General features: G+C 45.0%; 2 protein-coding genes and 1 pseudogene across 2 annotated transcripts; 1 reads left to right on the forward strand and 2 right to left on the reverse strand.

Moving 5' to 3' along the window:
* Positions 1-42: 42 nt before the first annotated feature.
* Positions 43-4,169, reverse strand: LOC132474346 (ATP synthase subunit d, mitochondrial-like; annotated as a pseudogene).
* On the forward strand, positions 3,900-11,582 carry LOC132471836 (medium-chain acyl-CoA ligase ACSF2, mitochondrial-like). The gene is made up of 16 exons (XM_060071156.1): positions 3,900-4,234; positions 4,706-4,901; positions 5,600-5,728; positions 6,863-6,916; positions 7,113-7,231; positions 7,493-7,655; positions 7,982-8,077; positions 8,173-8,324; positions 8,439-8,530; positions 8,836-8,912; positions 9,227-9,334; positions 9,439-9,590; positions 9,745-9,886; positions 10,107-10,217; positions 10,299-10,367; positions 10,445-11,582. The coding sequence occupies exons 1-16, from the start codon at positions 4,110-4,112 to the stop codon at positions 10,505-10,507; spliced, it is 1,848 nt and encodes a 615-aa protein (XP_059927139.1). The 5' UTR covers positions 3,900-4,109; the 3' UTR covers positions 10,508-11,582.
* Positions 10,880-20,952, reverse strand: ndel1b (nudE neurodevelopment protein 1-like 1b). Its single transcript, XM_060071434.1, has 9 exons — positions 20,793-20,952; positions 18,537-18,633; positions 15,659-15,812; positions 14,165-14,313; positions 13,475-13,611; positions 13,051-13,212; positions 12,857-12,948; positions 12,568-12,716; positions 10,880-12,296 (listed from the first exon to the last, which is right to left on the reverse strand). Exons 2-9 carry the CDS (start codon positions 18,620-18,622, stop codon positions 12,212-12,214), a joined length of 1,014 nt encoding a protein of 337 aa, XP_059927417.1. The 5' UTR covers positions 18,623-18,633; positions 20,793-20,952; the 3' UTR covers positions 10,880-12,211.
* Positions 20,953-21,000: the final 48 nt, after the last annotated feature.

Here is a 21,000-nt window from a genome sequence, read left to right on the forward strand (position 1 = left end):
GCCATTTATACGGGGATCCCAACACACAAAAACACCCGAATATAACACCATATCCTTTTATTAATTTACGAATGAATGAATAGTTTATATACATTTCTATACAGTCATTTATTCACTTTTAGTGATGTACAATACAAAAAAACGTAATACTGGGACGTCCATCCGTGTGTTTACAGATCAGCGATGGGCTTGTGGGGCCAGTATTGGTATTTCTGCTTGTCCAGTTTGGTCTCTCAATGGTCATCTGATCGAAGGGGATCATGTTGTGGAACTTCTCAAGCTGGGGAAAAAAACGTAACGGGTCAGAGGCAAACAAACAAATTGCGCCACACACTGTGGAGTAAGACTGTAAGTTATAGCTACACCATGCTGTGTGTGTGTGTGTGTGTGTGTGTGTGTGTGTGTGTGTGTGTGTGTGTGTGTGTGTGTGTGTGTGTGTGTGTGTGTGTGTGTGTGTGTGTGTGTGTGTGTGTGTGTGTGTGTGTGTGTGTGTGTGCGTGCGTGTGTGGTCTCACCGCCTCTGCCTCCTGGCTGTTGATGAGGGCAGACTGGGTGTCCACCGGCTCTGGGACCTTCAGGGCAGTGAACTGGAGAGACAGAGGATCAATACACCAGAGTAACATACGCGTTTGTCCAATAGTGAGACATCGTCATCAGAACACGGCACAAAACATTCACAAAAACCGACTGTCTTACCTTCTTTTCAAACTCTTCCACCATGCCAGCTTTGGTTACAGCAGACCTGTATTAGGTCCGGTCAATGGTGACTGGCTTCTCTGGCAAAGAGGTTAGCCTGCAGAGACACAGGATACACTCACTTAAAGGGCTGGTTATAAGTCAGGCAAAGAATAAAGGATGGATGAACATGAATCAAAACGTTTACTTGGCAGCGAGGGCGTCACTGCGGGTCTTGAGGGTGTTGAACACAGTCCTCTGGTTGGGGGGCACCCTCTCGGCAAACGCCACCCAGTCCACCGCCTTCAGGGCGGCACGTCGCACGGCCATTGTACACACTTGGAGATTCCTATGCTGATCCACACATGTAAAATACACACCTTTGAGTAGTTGCTGCAGCCGGGTACATAAAACACAAACAAGCTAGATCCTTATCCTTATCTTATCTACTCTCCCTATTATACAGTGGGGGACAGTAGATAAGGTGACATTTGAAACCATATTTTAGTGGCGTGCAAATATTATAACGTTTGGAACAAAAGGTTGTATTTCCCAGAAGATGATTCTAATAAAGTTGTAAGGATAAAGATATGGTAACCTAGTTAACCTTAGACCCCCGGTTTTGACCATGGTCGTGAAAATATGAATCGGCATCAGAAGCCAAAGTAGAATATATTTCTATTGTGTTTTGTTTGTGTTCATGTTATTGTTATAATATTCGAATATTGCACTCTAAACTTAGTTGAAGAACCTACAAGTAATTGTGTTGAGGAGACGGGGAACAAACCAATTAGATTAAGGGAAAACAGGTGTCTGTAATGACAAGACACTTCACGCAATGCAGTACTCAATTTATGCAATGTTAACCATTTATACACCAACAACACATTGATATAAATGTATAACCCCAGTAATGCTATAATATCCAAAGGTTTTGGCTCGTAGCACCAGCTAAAGTCATTTAGCAAGGTCAGTATGCACAGGCTACGATATAATGCATCACATTTGTAACCCTTCTAGAAAGTTTAGCAGCACATTTCTACACAGCAAAGATAATTACTATAGCATTATATCTAACGTAATGCATGTCCCATTTCCGCACCACAACCATAAGATACCTTTGTAGCTGCTGTACTGTGTATGATTGAAACCGGAAACCGACGACGTTGTACGCCTTGAAGCAGGAAATGCTGCCCTCAAGTGTCTTTTCAGTGTCTTTTTTTACAGGTCTTTTCATGATGACCAAAGAAAAACAACAGTGTTACCCCCTATGTTTTTTTTCATGACGACCAATAAAAAACAACAGTGTTACCCCTTATGTTTTTTTTCATGACGACCAATAAAAAACAACAGTGTTACCCCTTATGTTTTTTTTCATGACGACCAATAAAAAACAACAGTGTTACCCCTTATGTTTTTTTTCATGACGACCAATAAAAAACAACAGTGTTACCCCTTATGTTTTTTTTCATGACGACCAATAAAAAACAACAGTGTTACCCCTTATGTTTTTTTTTCATGACGACCAATAAAAAACGACAGTGTTACCCCTTGTGGTTTTTTTCATGTCAACCAAAGAAAAACAACAGTGTTACCCCCTATGTTTTATTTGATAAATATCGACAGTGTTACCCCTTATGTTTTTTTTCATGACGACCAATAAAAAACAACAGTGTTACCCCTTATGTTTTTTTTCATGACGACCAATAAAAAACAACAGTGTTACCCCTTATGTTTTTTTTCATGACGACCAATAAAAAACAACAGTGTTACCCCTTATGTTTTTTTTTCATGACGACCAATAAAAAACGACAGTGTTACCCCTTGTGGTTTTTTTCATGTCAACCAAAGAAAAACAACAGTGTTACCCCCTATGTTTTATTTGATAAATATCGACAGTGTTACCCCTTATGTTTTTTTTCATGACGACCAATAAAAAACAACAGTGTTACCCCTTATGTTTTTTTTCATGACGACCAATAAAAAACAACAGTGTTACCCCTTATGTTTTTTTTCATGACGACCAATAAAAAACAACAGTGTTACCCCTTATGTTTTTTTTTCATGACGACCAATAAAAAACGACAGTGTTACCCCTTGTGGTTTTTTTCATGTCAACCAAAGAAAAACAACAGTGTTACCCCCTATGTTTTATTTGATAAATATCGACAGTGTTACCCCTTATGTTTTTTTTCATGACGACCAATAAAAAACAACAGTGTTACCCCTTATGTTTTTTTTCATGACGACCAATAAAAAACAACAGTGTTACCCCTTATGTTTTTTTTTCATGACGACCAATAAAAAACGACAGTGTTACCCCTTGTGGTTTTTTTCATGTCGACCAAAGAAAAACAACAGTGTTACCCCCTATGTTTTATTTGATAAATATCGACAGTGTTACCCCTTATGTTTTTTTTCATGACGACCAATAAAAAACAACAGTGTTACCCCTTGTGGTTTTTTTCATGTCGACCAAAGAAAAACAACAGTGTTACCCCCTATGTTTTATTTGATAAATATCGACAGTGTTACCCCTTATGTTTATTTCATGACGGCTGATAAAAAACAACAGTGGTACACCTGTCTATGTTTTTGCGGCGATCCGAACCTGAGCTGTTTAGAGTGTTAACCTCCGAACTTATCAATGCACCATCAAGACACTGAAAAAAGTCAACACAATGGTTATACTTGACTTTATAATTCGCATGAAATAGAGATAAGAGTCTTCCAACAGAGGACAACAACCGGACTTGAACCCCGGTCTCCAGGGTGTTAGCTCACAGCTCTCACCACTTCCCACTGGGTTTCAAGCTTTAAATAAGTCTGTGGTCATATATGACGATGATAGCATACCCTCTGTTTTTTTTCATGACGACCAATAAAAAACAACAGTGTTACCCCTTACGTTTTTTTTCATGACGGCCAATAAAAAACAACAGTGTTACCCCTTATGGTTTTTTTCATGACGACCAATAAAAAACAACAGTGTTACCCATTATGGTTTTTTTCATGACGACCAATAAAAAACAAAAGGGTTACCCCTTATGTTTTTTTTCATGACGACCAATGAAAAATAACAGTGTTACCCCTTAAGTTTTTTTTCATGACGACCAATAAAAAACAAAAGGGTTACCGCTTATGTTTTTTTTCCATGACGACCAATAAAAAACGACAGTGTCACCCCTTATACTGCAGATATGAAGAAAAAGAAAGAAGACACCCTGCTGATATTTCGTTTTGCAATAACCTGTTTTGCAGGAGGCGGTGGTCCATCCACCATGGATTACCAACCTTTAGCCATAACCAGCCGCTGCAAACTCACTCTGAAGTTAAATATTACACACCTGCTGTTGACATTACATGGTCAAGTCAAGAAGGAAGTACGGTCCACAGTTTGTCTTCACTCCTATAGCCTAGTTTAACTCGGACCCATGGCTGTGCAAGGATCCACCCCACTGCTGCGGCTATACCGACACCGCTTCGGATTCTTGGGGGTCCGGCAACTCCTGCACGGCACATGGAGAACCTGCAGCCCACGCGGGCTCCTGTCCTGCCGGTAAGTCTAAAGGCAGAAACAAACGCGTCAATGCAGCTGAGAAGTAGAAAAGTGACACATTGGATGGTGTAAAAAGCATTTCAGTTCTTCATGTTAGATATTTGGTTTGGATATGAATGTGCTCATCAATGTATGACGAGTGATTACTTTAAAGCTTGCAGTGTTGCAGCATAGTTTTGGGCGAGCATAATCTTAAGTGTGTTTGTTTTGAAATGTTGAATATTTGTATTTCATATGAACTATATAGGCCTATTGTATATATGAAATACAAATGCTGAACGTGTATGATACATATATATAATATGATATCAAATGAAATATATATCTATATAAAATGATACGAAATTAATGATATAGCCAATATAATATTTTATCATGTTGGCTATATATAATATATATAATATTAATATGATATAATATTCTAGCCTATATGACAATATACATTAAATCCATGTCCCTGGCTCGGACCAGTTCCCTTCACGTGGAAGGGCCACCTCATGTCCCCTCAGTGACCAGCAGCTGCGTCCACGGAACGTCCTCCACGTCGCTGGTCTACTCCACCATCGGACAGTGCCTGCAGGCGGCGGCTCGCCGCTGGCCGGACCGCGAAGCTGTGGTATTCCCGCAGGAAGGAGTTCGGAAAACGTTCGCCCAGTTTCAGGAAGATGTGCGTCTCAATTAGCATAGCTGTCATTTTCGGTATCCTTAATTTGACTCATTATTACGTAAGCTAATCATGTGTGAAGTGATCTAATAATTGGGGAAGTGTGCCACTGCACTGGCTTGCATAATCATGTAACCCATCTACTCTCCCTTATTGTCATTATTCTTAAACAAAAATCCACATCTGCACATTACCAACATTAATTCAAACATTAGGCTACATTCAAAACACACAAGTCATCAAAAATTTTGATTAAGGCTAAATATGACATTATGTCATTATGATCGCAGGACTTTCCCAGTAGCATTTCGCACATAATGTGAAGCGTTATCTCCTGTGGACTTTACCACCGACCTAACCGTGGCTACAAGATGATTGGTTAGTTATTAAACTGTCAGTGATTAAACTTGGCTGTTACAAGAAACAGTGAGATGAGCCGCACACACACACACACACACACACACACACAAACACAAAAAGTCTGTTGCACACTATTATTATCATAGATTATTAGCTTCCCATCACTACAGCATTATGGATTTGAAATAGATAATGACTGCCCAACTTATGTGGTTGCAATACTAAAAAATGATGTGGGTGAAAATTGAACTTATGTGTGTGTTATGGGAAGTCAACCTATGTTGTCGGTCTTTTTGACATTAAGTAAGATTGTGTAACGTGTGCATATCTGTGTTGGACAGGTGGACAAGACAGCGGCCGGACTCTTGGCTCTGGGCCTGAACCGAGGAGACCGGCTGGGGGTGTGGGGCCCCAACACGTACGAGTGGATCCTGTACCAGTACGCCACGGCCAAGGCGGGCATCATCATGGTGTGGAGGGTTTTACCTCACGGGTCGGGGGCAAAATGGACGGGGATGACGATCGAAAGAGACTGAGTTAGATGAATTGGAGACGTCGCCGATGTTGACGACAGTAAAAGGATGAGGTGCCCGCACACCGCTGTGTTTAATGGTGCTGCAACGTTTCCACCCGGCTTGGTCGCCCTCAGACAAATGCCATTCAACAGTGGCTCCAGCATCTATACATATTGTGTATACATACTGCATGCACAATATACACACAGACAAGGAAAAATGGAAAACTTACCAACACCCTTATTTACAAAATCAGCAGTGTCCGAGCACCTCATTCTTTTTTCTTTTCAAGTTTTATCCAGCCCTTTTTTCCTTGACCTCGCAGTGGAGATGTGTACACCACCACCACTGCTCTATGTTGACCTCATTGACTTCTGTTCTATAACTCGCATTGTGTAATGTTAAAGTTATCTGGAGGTATAATTACATAGAGTTGTTCTGAAAATGAGGCACAGCCCATTCGTCATCACAAGTTACAAACAACCTGTACATTTAAGTCATGTTGGTGGCAAATGAATTCCTTCATGCTAAATACCCGTCTGGATGAACAAACCATCGCAGCCCTCTCTCCTGGCTTCAATCAAACGTCCGTTAACCAATATAATATCAACTTTACTTCCTTGTGCCGACTCCGCCGAAGAACAGTTGGTGTGAGCGCCCCGGCCTAGCGACTGACGTCTGGTGTGGCTGGTACCCCCCTATCAGGTTTCATAGGTCATGGGTCAGAGAGGGTATAGATCATGCCCCTGCTGGCATAAGCATCTGCTAAACGACTAAATATAAGTGCAGTAGGCTGACTGCTACCCCTGAGTACCATGAGCCAAGCCAAACATAGTTTTGTTTCGTGGAGGCTTCATTTCAGGACGATGTTGGGCTATGCGTGTCTGGACCCATCCTCACTAACTGCCAGCGCACACATGACTAGACAGCATTTAAATACATTCCAACATGTATGTCACCCCTCTCCCAGACAGTCAGCTTACTACGACAAACGTCCCGTCGACTTTACCCGACCTAGTGCCAGAATCCGATATAAATCCTTGTCATAGATGCACTGTTATCTGTTGTGACGGATCTGTATGTGTGCAGGTGTCAGTGAACCCAGCCTATCAGTTGAATGAGCTGGAGTATACAATGAGAAAGGTATGTTGAACCAGACTGGGGTGAAAGGCAAGTACACAGTTTATACAAGCATGCGATTTAACGTTTCTTGTGGGGAAAAACCTATTATTTTAGATGCCCAAAACCCTTCTTAACCCTATGTCATTGAATCCCTACTAAACATAATATCAGTCTGAGAAGAACCTTTGCACAACTTTGATCTTCTTGGTATGCATAGGTCAAGTGCAACGCAGTGGTCTGTCCTACCCGGTTTAAAACCCAGGAGTTCTGCCAGATGCTGAGAGAAATCTGCCCGGAGATAAACACAGCTGCCTCCGGAAGGATCCAAAGCTCAAGGTCTGACACAAAAAACGTTACGTACAGTTCAAAGAAATCTAAAGAAAAAGTGACTCTTCGCTTTAATACGATTGGTGTTAGAATCAAACCCATACAAATGATTGGACAGCTCCTTATGAACCTTATTTAGCTTACAGACATTTTTGTCCCATCTTTTTTCTCAATGCTAGCTGGGGGGAGGGGGAAACTGCAGGCGCGATCAAAACCAAGATGGCGGCTTGTATATAATTAAGCCCTATTATCCGGCGGTTGGTGATTTAGGCTCCCAGACCTGCGGATGGTGATCGCCACGGACAGCAGACAGCCGGGGATGCTCCATGTAGAAGACGTGCTGCAGGCAGGGGAGAGCTCTCACCATAAGCAGCTCCAGGATCTGCAGAGCAAGCTGTCCTTCGACGACCCCATCAACATCCAGTTTACTTCGGTAACCCTCCATGAACCTCTCAGTGGGGCACTGCAAGCATCTGATGATTCAATGGTGGACTCATGTGACCCCGGAGTGGCACGGAATAAAACAACATCCAACCTTGGCAGAGCCATGCGGAGGATGTCTACTTGTAGATGTACTTATTCTATGGACATAGGCCAGGTTGTGTATATGCCAGACTCTTGGAAGCCAATAAAATGTTTGGGGCTTGTCCACCCGGGCCTCGTTTGGTACATCCCTGGCATGCATCGATAACCTTGTTGAAAAGACATGGAAGTTCAGAAACATTGCATCGTTTGACTTCTGTCATTTTTCTATTATAGGGCACAACAGGAAGTCCAAAAGGAGCCACGCTGAGCCATCACAATATCATCAACAACGCCTTTTTCGTGGGTCAGCGCGTTGGTTATGGATGGAGGGTGAGCCCCTATTTCTGTCTGCCTCATCAACTCATCTTTACTGCGATGTTAATGAATGCTTCACCAAATGAGCCCACCCTGTGTGTCCTGGCTAGCCGAGTGTGCGGCTGTGCCTGCCGGTACCGCTGTACCACTGCTTCGGCTCGGTGCTGGGAGGGATGTGCTTAGCCACGCACGGGATCACGCTGGTCTTCCCGTCCGCCGGCTTCAACAGCCGTGCCAACCTGCAGGCCATCCAGGACGAGAGGTACAGCCAAACACTAGGCCTCAAAAATCATCTTATCAAAGATTGCTTTTTTGATGGGGTTTTGGTGTATGCTTTTTGGAAGGTATTGGAATCCATGCGTGTTTCCCCTCAAAGGTGTAACTTCCTGTACGGAACACCCACGATGTTCATCGACATGCTCAGCCAACCTGACCTCCAGCAATTCGACCTTTCATCAGTAGAAGCCGGTGAGAGGGATTCTGCTACAGTTTTCTAAGTTCTTTACTGGTTGATTGTACCGTGAAATCACAGATGACCTGATCTGTAAAGGTTGTTCTTTTCACTGCCGTGCTGTGGTATTTGGAAAACACCAACAGCATCAAAAATAACAGTGTTAGGCAATGGACTGCGCTGTGTGTCACGCTATAAGTAAACCTGCAAAACGGGTCTGTAATGGAAACGGAGCACATGGTTTCAGTTGGGGATGATATTCATACCTTGCATTACTGGATGATGCAATTTAAACAATGTCTGTGGTTCTTCTCTGCTTCAGGAATCATGGCTGGATCCCCCTGTCCTCCAGAGATTATGAGGAAACTTAAAGTGGATCTGAACATTCAAGAAATGACGGTAAGCATGACTTGTGGAGTATACAGACCTAACCATTGGTTACATCCTGTGATGCATAAGTAACGTTTATGCTGCCATATCAAATATGAGTGTGATTACATTTCAGTATTATTTTAGGTTAAGTAAAGGCTTTAGCTTGGAGGTGGTTCAGCAATCACTTTAATATGCTAGATTACTCAGATATATAATACGTGTATATATATCAAATAATAAAAAATTAACAAGGCAGTTACCGCATACACTATCGATGATGTAAAGTGTTAGGTTAGGACTTCTAACAATAAATTCTGTATTTTATTTCATTCTTTTAACAGATAGCCTACGGGACCACAGAGACCAGCCCGGTCACGTTCCTGGGGTTCCCGTCCGACCGAGAGGAGTTGAAGATCAACACCATCGGATGCATCATGGACCACACCGAGGCACTCCTTCTACTGACCTCTCTAGTTCCCACCTTTAAACGGGCCGGCGTCTGTTGCTAAGGGGCCTCTCTCTCTCTCTCTCTCTCTGTGTGTCCTCGCGACAGGCGAAGGTGGTGGACCCCTCTACAGAAGAGATGGTTCCTCTGGGGGAGTCCGGGGAGCTTCTCATCAGGGGGTACTGCGTGATGCTGGGGTACTGGGACGACCTCAAAAAGACCTCAGAGGTCATCTCTCCCAGCCGCTGGTACAAGACCGGGTAGGATGACCGCCCGCATCCTACCAGTAGGCGTTCATGAGCAGGAGACCAACTCCTACCTGCTCCCAAATGGCCTGTATCTGAATTCACTGTTTTTATTATTTCGATTTGGTGGTTTTGATTGGAGTCTTGTCTGTTCGCTTTTCCAACTCAGAGACATCGCCAGTCTGAACAGTTTGGGCTACTGCCGTATAGAGGGACGCATCAAAGACCTGATCATCCGAGGAGGGGAGAACATTTACCCTGCAGAGATTGAACAGTTTCTCCACACGCATCCCAAAGTACAAGAGGCACAGGTCAGACTCTAGAGGGCGCCAAACACACAGACAACACCCCGACCTAGAGTCAGATAAGCTTCAATAAGCATCACGATCCAAGTGTTTCTAGGTGTTAATGATTAATGTGACGTCCACGAAAGCTTAACAGACATGTAAATCGATGATTTAATTATTTACGTGTTTAGCGTATCAGGATCGACGTGCCAGGTGTTGTAATCCACTACCTCTGCTTACCCAGGTGATAGGAGTGAAAGACGAGAGGTTGGGCGAGCTGGTGTGTGCCTGCATCAAGCTGAAGGACGGCCAGACATCGAGTGTGGAGGAGCTTAGAGACTTCTGCAAGGGGCAGGTATGTGGCATCTTGGTAACTGGGGTATGGCCGTTCACTAGTAAACTCAATGGCATTTTAAACATGTTATTTCCCCTTTAGATCTCTCACTTCAAGATCCCCCACTATGTGATGTTTGTTAATAGCTTTCCTTTGACCGTCTCTGGAAAGGTAAGAGTCTTTTAATACCATGTATTTAGTGTGTATGTGTTTTGGGAAGGTTGAATCACTCTTTATTCTTCTTTAAGATCAAGAAGAACAATTTGCGAGAGGAGATTGAGAAGAAGCTGGATATGAAGCAGAAAGTCTGATTGACTGGAACACTAGAAGGACACCACTGGTGAAATTCACAAAAGTGCTTCTTAAGATGCATGTAAAAAAAAAAAGCAATATCAAGTCCATACGAATATCCACAACTGCCAATAGTTTTGTAAAAATCGAGTTACTATGTTTAGTCACTTTACCATAGCATTCAAATGTCATTAAGGAACACATGTCAAGTCAGTCGAAAAGGACCATGGCTCAGGCTGACAACATGAATGCATCCATTTTACAAAAGCAAGACAGACACCTCTATATCCTCAAATTAATCACTACACTTTTTCACTCCCGATATATTTGTTACATCTTTTTCAATAAAAAAAAAATAGTGATTCAACCAAAAATACATTAATGCATCAATGTATGTTCTCAAAACTTTATTTAACCAAATTAGACAAACATTTGACAAACAAGCCTAGAATATAACATCTGACCACTGTGCAAAAAGTTAAATTCAGAAGAAATGTTTCAAACATGCAATTCAGTAACAGAAATAAATAGGAGCTAAATAGCAAAGGTCAGTATATACATATGTGACAGGCATACAGCCCAAGACAACCGGTTAGCAGTCTTTACATGGAGCCATACCAACGGGTCCATCTGGAGCCTTTCAGTCTTCGTTCCAAAATGTGGAAATGTTAGCACTCACTTTCCGCTAAGGGCAAGTTAACGTTTTGCATTTTCAGAAAATGAGAACAGGATTTAAATCTAGCTTGCGGATGTAAACTGAAGGCAGCATCAACGGAACAAGCCAGGAGAGGTATTACAGTGAACTTACGGTTTGTCAAGACAGTATAGAAAACGGTACAACGAATGAAATGTTAAACGCTTGCTTAACATATCCTGTTAGTCAGGCTTACAGAATAGAGTGAGCAGGCCCACAAACCAACACACGGCATAACCAAAAAACTGCTCCCTGAAACGTCAATGGCCAACCATAGAGAAAACAAAACTTGAGCAAAGAAACATTGTGAGAGATCCCTCCTAATACAGAACCAGCACATATCTGAACATCACCATCCAGGCCCCATCCAGTAGAAACGACCCATGAGTGTGCTGTCGCTACATGAGTTCCAACCGTTCGGTCATTTAACGTATGTACCGGCTGGCTTGTTAGGGAACACAGACAAGAATAAATCGCAACGCTCACTTAGATATTATATGATAAACTCTGAACATAACCCTTCATGAATACATTCTAAATTGAAATGAGTTTAAACTGTGCAATTAAAGTGAAAGTAAGTGGAACCAAAACATTTGGAGAGCTGCAATTAAGATCCTTGTCGCGTGTAGAGGTTCCTCGATGAACAAAATGAACAAGTTAATCATTGAACTGCTTCAGAGCAGAGGTCGAGCGAGAGAGAGAGAGAGAGAGAGAGAGAGCAGACAGCGTGCAGCCCAGCTGACGGGCGCATGCCTGTGTACGGAGAGGTTAACACACACACACACTACTAGCTTGCAAACCTACTCAGCCATGCCTCTATGGCTGAGAGAGGCATTGACTCATGTGTATCCAAGGTGTCTTAGATTAAACCGCACAATCAAAAAGAGTCCGCGCACGCCCCCCCTCCCCTCTCACACTCACACACTCACACACACACACACACACACACACGTCCCGTCTATTCTCATTCTGCGGGGGGAAGGTTGGAGCCGGTCTAGGGCGGGGCTGTGGTGGGGGTGCTGGGCGGGTCTTACACGCTGAGTGGCAGCATGCCAGGCGGAGACACCGCTCTGGAAGGAGCCATGGACGTCAGCGATTCTAAGCCGTTCACAGTCCTGACGGAGCCCCATTGACACACACACAAGAGGGATAGAAAGAGCGACACACACACACACACACACACACACACACACACACACACACACACACACACACACACACACACACACACACACACACACACACACACACACACACACAAAAAACAACAAATAATTAGTTCAGTTATTCAAAAGTACAGAGGTGCTATTTCATCCAATTGTTTGGATTAGTTTAGAAGAACATCGCACAGAACGACGCACACTGCTATACAAGAGGCAGACTGACGTTTTGTCGAGGTAGGTGGTGTGTAGCGAGTGGGGGAACTTGGTGGCGTTGCTGTTCAGCAGCGTCCCGTTGCTGGTGGGGTTGTAGCTCTTCCTCGCCTGCTGGTCCTTCGCGTAGTTCCTGCAGGCCGCCAGCTTCGACTCCAACGACTGGAAGACGAGACGGGTAAACAATCGGCGCTACGTACCGGCAGAACCGACGGTCTTCCACTTGTCCCCGGGACTCCGTAACTCCAGAGGACCTCAGCCGAGATGTGATCAACCCATGGCAGCGAAAGGACAATACTTACACCCACTTTACGTAGAAGGTCGCCCACAATGCTGAGCGCCGATATCCGAGCAGAGGACGTGAGAGCGGTGTTGCCACAGCCGTTGGTTAACACTGGGAGAGATGGAAGACGACAAGGATGTTTAAATTGCAAACGAGACTCAATCCGAGGAAAAAAGCCAACAGACCTATGGGGTTGGTGGGGGGGGGGCTGACCTTTAGGGCTGACGAAAGGGGGGCTCGGGCCCACGGGCGTGCCGGGGAGCGAGAGGGAGGCTTGCACGGGCGACTCCATCTTGTGGATGTCGGTGGTGGGCGAGCTGGGCGCTGACATCCTGTCCGTGGTGCGCTCTCTCACGGCCAGTTCCTGCCTCAGATCTGCACAGGACACGCAGCGTGTTTAATAGGAGTAATATTGAAGACACTTTCATCCGAATCGATTTATGGTTGTGCATCGATGCAGTTTAAGATACATGGGAGTTAATGAGCAGAAGGGTTTTGAATCTTGCTCGAGGATGTGTGGACCTGGGGACGCTTACACCTTCTCACACACACACACACAGACACAGAGAGAGACAGAGAGACAGAGACAGAGACAGAGACAGAGAGAGAGAGAGAGAGAGAGAGAGAGAGACCCCACCTCGTGCTTCGTCTTTGAGCCGCTGCACAGACACCAGCATAGACTCCTTCTCGTCCAGCTCACTCTCCAGGAAGGCGTTCCTCTCGATGGCCTGGTTCAGGCGGCCCTCGAAGTCCTCCAGAGACACGATGGTGGCCCTGTGAAGGGGGGGGGGGGGGGTCAAGGGTCAAAGGGTCAGCTGTTGTATTCTTGCATTATATTTCAGATCAGCGTGAACCAAACACAGTACGGCAAGTTGCCACCCCGGAAACAGAGGTCGTACCGGGGGCATAAGCACACATTTGAAAGACAAAAAGGACAATCATAAAGACAATCTAAAAGAGAAATGTTTATGTAATAAATAGGCAAGATCGAAATTAATCTAAAGTTTTGTCACTGACTAAATATAAAAGTGTATAGTGTTCAGTGTTGTTCCAAAAAACTATAAGCTGCTTCATTTGTTGCATTAAAATAAATCATCTGGTGAACAAGAGCAGATACTTCAAATTAATTAAACTAAAACACCTTCAGCTAATTAATTTAATGAAGTAAATACATTTTATAACTACAATTAAACAAATTAACTTCAACAAATCAACTCAAATTAAGTTTATTGTTGATTGGTTAATGAGACGACTGGCAGCCTTGTTGTGGGGTAGGGGGCTGGGCAGCAGTGTGGTGGGGTGGAGGGTGTGTCGGTGTCCCCCTCACCTCTTGGCCCGCTCCAGGTCGTCGTTGGCCTGCTCCAGCTCCCGCACGTACTTGTGCAGCTGCTCCTTGATGCTGCGCGTCTGGCCCAGGTCGTCCTCCAGGACCGACACCTGCTTGTAGTTCTGGGAGTACTGCTGCTCCAGCTTCTCCTGCAGGGGCGAGAGCGAGAGAGCGAGAGCGAGAGAGCGAGACAGAGAGAGAGAGAGCGAGAGAGAGAGAGAGAGAGAGACAGAGAGAGAGAGAGAGAGAGAGCGAGAGAGAGAGAGAGAGAGAGAGAGCGAGAGAGAGAGAGAGAGAGAGAGAGCGCGAGAGGAAAAAAATAAGAGAAAAATTTAAAAAAAGAGCGAGAGAGTGAGAGAGCGCGAGAGAACCAGAGAGAGGGAGAGGGTGATACAGATGGAGAGAGGGAGACAAACAGACAGACAGAGAGAGAGAGAGCAACAGGAAGGCATGAGTCAGAAGAAGAATAAAAGTCTCCTCCAAGTGAAACAGCTAGTTTCTCTGCTGACTCATTGTAGCGACTGGGCTTGGGAAGCCCCTGAGTCACATGGCTGAGGAAGGGACGCTTTTGAAGCCCGGATCTCACATCATTACTTAAGAACCAAAGGGGCCACAGAGGTCCTGCCATCACTGGTCCTCTGTGTCCCCTGTACAGCCCCCTGGCTCATCTGGTCCGGGGGAGGGGGACCAGAGACCCCCCCCTCACCCTGGCTCATCTGGTCCGGGGGAGGAGGATCAGAGACCCCCCCCCCCCCCCCCCCCCCTGAAACTGGCTAATCTGGCCTGGGGGAGGAGAAGCCACAAAGATATTTTTCGTAATTGTCTTCTTCTTCCAGCGTTGAAAGGAACATAAGGTTCAGTGTCTGTAGTGAGATGTAGTTATGACCAGCGCTGACGACTAAGTAACATTTTGTGGAGGAATGGGAGTGTGTGATGGGGGGGGGGGGGGGGGGGGGGGCGCCTTGTTGCACAAAAGCCGCAGAAAAGGCTTGAACAACTTATGTTATCTCTCTCTCTCCCTCCCTCTCCCTCCCGCTCATCCTATTACAACGTGCTGGAGGATTACGTGAGGAAAGACTCAGTAACGCTGGTACGTGTGTAAGGTCATTCGACAAGGTCCCCAGCTCTACAAATACCACATGGGTTAATAATCATAGTAAAAATTGCCATTTCGAGGGCATTCATGAAACAAAACTTCTAGAAACTATCGAAAACTGAGTTTTAATTAAAAAAAAATCGATTTATGAAATGTAGAGAGAGCTCAATAGCCTGATTGTATCGTATGTGTGTGCTGGGTCATATTCTGTATTTTGCTTAGGGTATTAGAACAAACATTTTCATTTTCAAATAAACTGGCTAGTTTCCCGAAACCGAATGTTGTGGAGATACCGAACGTTGTGTGGAGATACTGAACGTGGTGAAGCCCCTGCACGTTAAGAAGCTACTGAATGTTGTGAAGCCAGTGCACGTCGCGGCGCACGTCTCCGGGCTCACCTTGAGGTTGTCCACCTCGTTCCTCAGCCTCTGGTTCTCCGACTGCAGGTCTCGGAGGCGGTGCTCCGCCTGGAGCAGCTGGGCCTCTAGCTCAGCCTCCAGCTCTCTACTGCCCTCCTGGAACTCCTGAAGCTCCTCCTGGGCGTCATGGCAGCTGCAGCCAGACACACACACACACACGCACACACGCGTCATTTCAAAGCCAACCTGCCTGGTATTGTCCATCATTCATGATGACCGGTGCTGGCCATCAGATGACTGATGACCACACAAAGCTGTGGCCTGCGCTCTAGAACGTCGGCCTGCCTTTTGTCCCAGTAAACAGCTCAGTGTTTTTATATGCAGTTCTGGTTCCATTCATCCCCGTGGTCAGAGATCATAATCCCCAGGGAAACAATGGAGTAGGTGCCATCAAAAGCCCGTGTTGTTGTCGAGGTTATTGTAGATACTGTGTTTAGCCTTCTGACACCCGGTCGCGCATCCCATTAAGTTCACTGGGGGCAGCGTGCAGAGATGTCGAGTGGGATCTGGAAATAGCGCGGAGGAGCGCGCTAAATAAAGAGAGTCTGCCTGTAAGCAGCGCTATAAACAGACTGTGGCCCGATACACAGAAGAGGTTAAGAAAAGGGCAGAGGGGAACAGGCAGGAGGTCTGAAACCCGAAAAGGGGAAGTGAGAAAAAGACATGCGCCGTGAACCATAGACTGGACAGAGCCGACCGCACCGTCTGGGTATCTAATGAGAAGAATACCACATTAAAAATGAAAAGGACCTCAAATAGAGCTGGGCGGTTCATTCATTTTTAATCGTAATTCGAATTTATGGTCAATATTCGATTTTAATATATATTTTATTTATTTTAAAGAGTAAAATGACAACATGACAGCATGCGCTGAAAAAAGTGAGTGTTTAGAGTTTGCCTAAAGTCTGGCAACCAAATGTTGAATTTCTTATATCATTATTCATCAAAAATATATATATTTGTCATTCATAGAAAAAATAAAAACAATTAAAATCGATTATCGGGTTTGGTTTGAAAAGATCAGAGATTTTATTTTCAGGCCAAATCGCCTATAGCCCTAACCCCAAATAAGCTAGGCATTTTAGAACCCAGACTGATTGAGGATTCACACACCCCCAGGTCTCTGTGGTCGGTCTGGCCTGTGGTGTCCTGGAGGAACCAGTTGTTTTGCTGGTCCCGACACACATACCAGCCGCCAGCTGAGGCTGTCTCATCAGCAGGCTGAGCCATGTGACCGCTGGCCTCAACAGTACACACTTGTCCCGTCCCTCCCCCCAGACACCCAGTCTGCACACCAACACACTTGGGAATGCGCAGTAGGCGTCAGCGAGGTTGGGAACGCAGAACATGGAATAGTGTTAACTGATGAATGTGTGTAACAACAAAGTAAATGTGTATTAATGTACATTACATCTGAAGGGAACGGAGAAGCCCTGCACTCTTACGGGCCATTCGAGTAAAGGGGAGAACTAGCCTTATGCCATCAAAACACTACACACTCCATTGACGTATTCAAAAACACACCCAACGTTGAGGTCCAGAAATCACAGAGGACGTGACCAACACACATACCCCAGGCGAGCACAGCTCGAGCGCGGTGTGTTTCCCCCCCTTGTTTTTCCCCCTGATTTACCCAGAGCAGGAAATTCTTAGAAACCAGTCAGGATGTTGTTAACTATTTCTGTGCCGTTTCACAAAGCCCCCACCCCCTTGCAAGACCACCATCTCCGCTCATAACACGATTGCATAACAGCCACAGAGGTGAAAGCTTAAGACCCACTCCTGGAGAAGAGAAACGGTCAACCCGGCGACAAGTGGCACTGCTTTTGTTTGGATAGCGATATGAAAGGTTAGAAAGAGATAAGGATTGTCGTAGTGTAATGGAAAATTCTGACATATTGATATACTGTACATTGCTATATCCTTGGCTAGACGATTCGCCAATTCTTTTTACAATGCATATCGCTACATCATTCCCAACGTTCACCACATGGCTGTAGCTTTACAGATATACAGATCGCTACATAGCTACACAAACAGAGCAGCCCCTTAGTACCACTATATTAGCCCCAGTATTCAGCACCAGTATATCAACACCAGCACCAGCGCCAGTATATCAGCGCCAGTATATCAGCACCAGTAAAGTAGAAACAGTATATTTGCCACAGAGTAGCAGCAGTAAAGTAGAAAAAAATGGCACCAGCATAGTACGGTAGTTGCAACAGTATATCAGCACCACAATAGTAGCTGCTCCAGTATACAGGAGTTGGAATGTCTCCCTGTTCTGAGAGCACTTGTGTCTGTGACTGTCTACGCTACGCTCCCCACAGCTGTTCCTCTTGGGGTATGCATACCTCCAAAGCTAGCCTGGGTCCTTAGCCTTGTACAGGCTAGAAGACACACTGAGTTTTTGCTGGGAAAGAATCGAATGTCATGAAACCCTAGTGCTACTGTCTTTGCCCGAGGCAGAAGCTGAAACAGAATAACACATTCAGAGCATATATAATATCGTAGACGTAACAGTTGGGCCATGATGTTTTTAAAAAAGTATAGCAACTGTTGACCTGTTTAGGGCCGACTCCTGACCGTTTACACCCAACAAGTGGCCCCTTTGAAGGGTATCTTGTTGACATATCTACATATCATCCTTTAGGGCTTTGTCTCCTTCAGGAGCCCGCGGGAGCTGTGACTTGTGAGATCAGTTGCCTTAGCGTGTGATGCCGGCTTACATAACCATACGGCATAACAATACAAAACGCTTACGTTATGACATAACGCCTACGCACGGGTTGGTGAACCATTCAGCCGACAAAAAAAACTATTAGCTCTATTAGCACACACGCAAATGCACACATACCTTTCCTTGTATTTAAGGGATAGCAACTTCCAGTAATTAATTTCTTCGTCCTTTGAAGGGAATTTGGGGATCATCTCTGTTTCCATGGCTGGGCAGCCTAAAGAAAAGGAAAGAAGAGAAAGATACATGAGCCGTGGCCTGATGATGACAAAAGCATGCATTTTGACCGTATCAACCAGTTTCCAAGTAAAAGGTTTTCAGAATGCCCTTTGGTTGAGTGTAAACCACAGATCATACACAAGTCTCGATCCAGAGAGACAGAAAACAACAAATAAGGCTGGAGTTTAATGCATATTATATCAGTATGTGAAAAGACAGATGTGGGTGTGCTTCCTATCCATATAAAAGCCCATATGTCCCGGGGGTTGAAACCCACCGCAACTCCCTTCATCATCCAGGGGCTGTTCCATCACGTCAGCACAGCGCATCACCAGTAGGCACACATGGATCCAAGCTGGCGAACATACAACTGAGGTCAGGACCACAAGTTTGGCTCAACTTCAGGGCCATTAACCAAAGGGGTTTCCTAAAGTCTCCAAATCAAGTTTCAGACGCAATACCTCAAGCTGTGCTACTTATAGAGGCACAGGCAGAATAACATGTAATTAAACTGGTTATTTGTAGTGGAAATTTTTAATATATGTCCAAGCCAGGGCACGCTATAGACTTTAGATGAAAATGAGCAGAGCACCATAATCTATTTCTGCAGGCTCTCTACGAAAAATCCCCTTTACCTGGAAGTCTGAGCTAAAGTCCTAGGCCTTTACAGAATGTTTATTTCCCATGACAGTCCCCTTCAGTGGGCTATCAGGACTGTGGTGGATGGCATGCAGGGTCAAGGGAGGGACAGAGTAGCGGGATGAACAGAGCACAGCGGTCTGTCCTTTCTGCATTCCTCTCAGATTGGGTGTCGATAGGTGACTCATCACATCCAGCTCCATGTTCTGTTCAGACGCAGGGAGCTCTACAACCTGCGGGTGACCTGTGGAATAACGCCACCGAAGAGGAATGTGGCCAATGGTGGCTAGAGACACAGACCCCTTGCCTTGCCCCCAACACGGGCAAGGCATTCTCAAACTTTTGACTTCTTCCAAGCATTTTCATGTTTTGGTCGCAATAGGTCAGTTCGGTCACCGTAGAGAGTTTGAGTGGGTGTAGTTCGTTTTTCAAATCATTCGGGTGGTCCATCATGCAAAAGAGAATAGATAAACACTGTCATTTCCATAGTGATCCAGACTAAAACAAAAGTGTCAACGTTATCTTGAGAAACACAATAGGTACTGCCACATCCTTGAATGTAAACATGACTTTGACGTGCATCAGACTGAGCCAGCAACACACTGTTATCATAGATTTGACACTTTATTGTAAAGCTATAATAAAAGCATGACAGGGTTTGCTTTGCATAGGCTGTCTAAAAAAAGGTTCGCCGGTTAGACAAAAAAAGTTCCTCTCATCGCATCAGCACATGCGGGTCCCATGGTGAGACCCATATACCAACAATAACACAAATATATGATGTTCATATGCACTGCATTACACAACTGACCAGCCTAAGTATTACAACTACACTGATAAAATCCTCCCCTTTTTCACTTACAGATGTTTAGCGATGATGTATAATGCACGTACAGATGTTCAGCGATAAGGGGGGGGGGACTCCATCATAGATCAGAGCAAAAACCCGGTCCAAAATCCCTAAAACAATCATTCCTCTCTCCGGAAATCGTGGTTCAGTCAAAACGCCGGGTCTGTTGGGCAGCATGAGAATCCCCTGGTCGGGCTTCACATGTTACCTTCTCGTTTAACACAACAACTATGTCCTCAAAAGCGACTCTAACACAATCTCGATACAAGATACCGGCGTCAGATGTGACATACATTACTAATATGATTCATCATGATTCACTGGTTCACTCCCTGTGGGCAGTTAGCCTCCTCGAGAGACCGGCTGGATGTGAAAAGCTTAGCAGTGGTTGTGGTGGACTGACCATTGCGGTCTACGAGCTACCTTCAATGGGGGTTATTTTACAGATGTAGGCTGGCTATACAAATACGATCACACCGTGTCATGTCATGTTATACCACGGAAACATTACAGTGTTCAAACAGAACAAAATAGCTGTTAGTATACTTGGCACCATGAAAAGAGGAAGCCTCGACGCCCAGTTTAGGAGCCGACGAGGGTCGCTACGAAGGCGATTTTCCTTGAGAGGAATGCGACCAGAACAGTCGGGTGTTGATTCGAGTTCGTACCTGGGCATGTCAAATGACGGTCCGGTTGTAGGCTTTCTCGGCAAGTCTTCTTCTAGCAAACTGTAACTTACATCCACTGTAACGCACACACCACCAGAACGTCAAACCATCTGTGGGTAAACTGTTTAGGAAATTGCCAACGCGTCTCGGAAGCGACGCTATAGCTGCGCGCTGACGTCAATGATGGGTGCGTCAGAAGGGGGCGGGG

Source organism: Gadus macrocephalus, chromosome 2 (assembly GCF_031168955.1).
Source record: "Gadus macrocephalus chromosome 2, ASM3116895v1".
NCBI lineage: Eukaryota > Metazoa > Chordata > Actinopteri > Gadiformes > Gadidae > Gadus > Gadus macrocephalus.

Coding starts and splice junctions, on each gene's coding strand:
- LOC132471836 (XM_060071156.1), top strand. CDS start 4,110: ATGGCTGTGCAAGGATCCACCCCACTGCTGCGGCTATACCGACACCGC. Junction 8,078..8,172: donor GCGTTGGTTATGGATGGAGG/GTGAGCCCCTAT, acceptor TGTCCTGGCTAG/CCGAGTGTGCGGCTGTGCCT. Junction 9,591..9,744: donor AGCCGCTGGTACAAGACCGG/GTAGGATGACCG, acceptor TTTCCAACTCAG/AGACATCGCCAGTCTGAACA.
- ndel1b (XM_060071434.1), bottom strand. CDS start 18,622: ATGGAAACAGAGATGATCCCCAAATTCCCTTCAAAGGACGAAGAAATT. Junction 14,314..15,658: donor ACGAGGTGGACAACCTCAAG/GTGAGCCCGGAG, acceptor TCGCCCCTGCAG/GAGAAGCTGGAGCAGCAGTA. Junction 13,213..13,474: donor GCTCAAAGACGAAGCACGAG/GTGGGGTCTCTC, acceptor TGTCCTGTGCAG/ATCTGAGGCAGGAACTGGCC.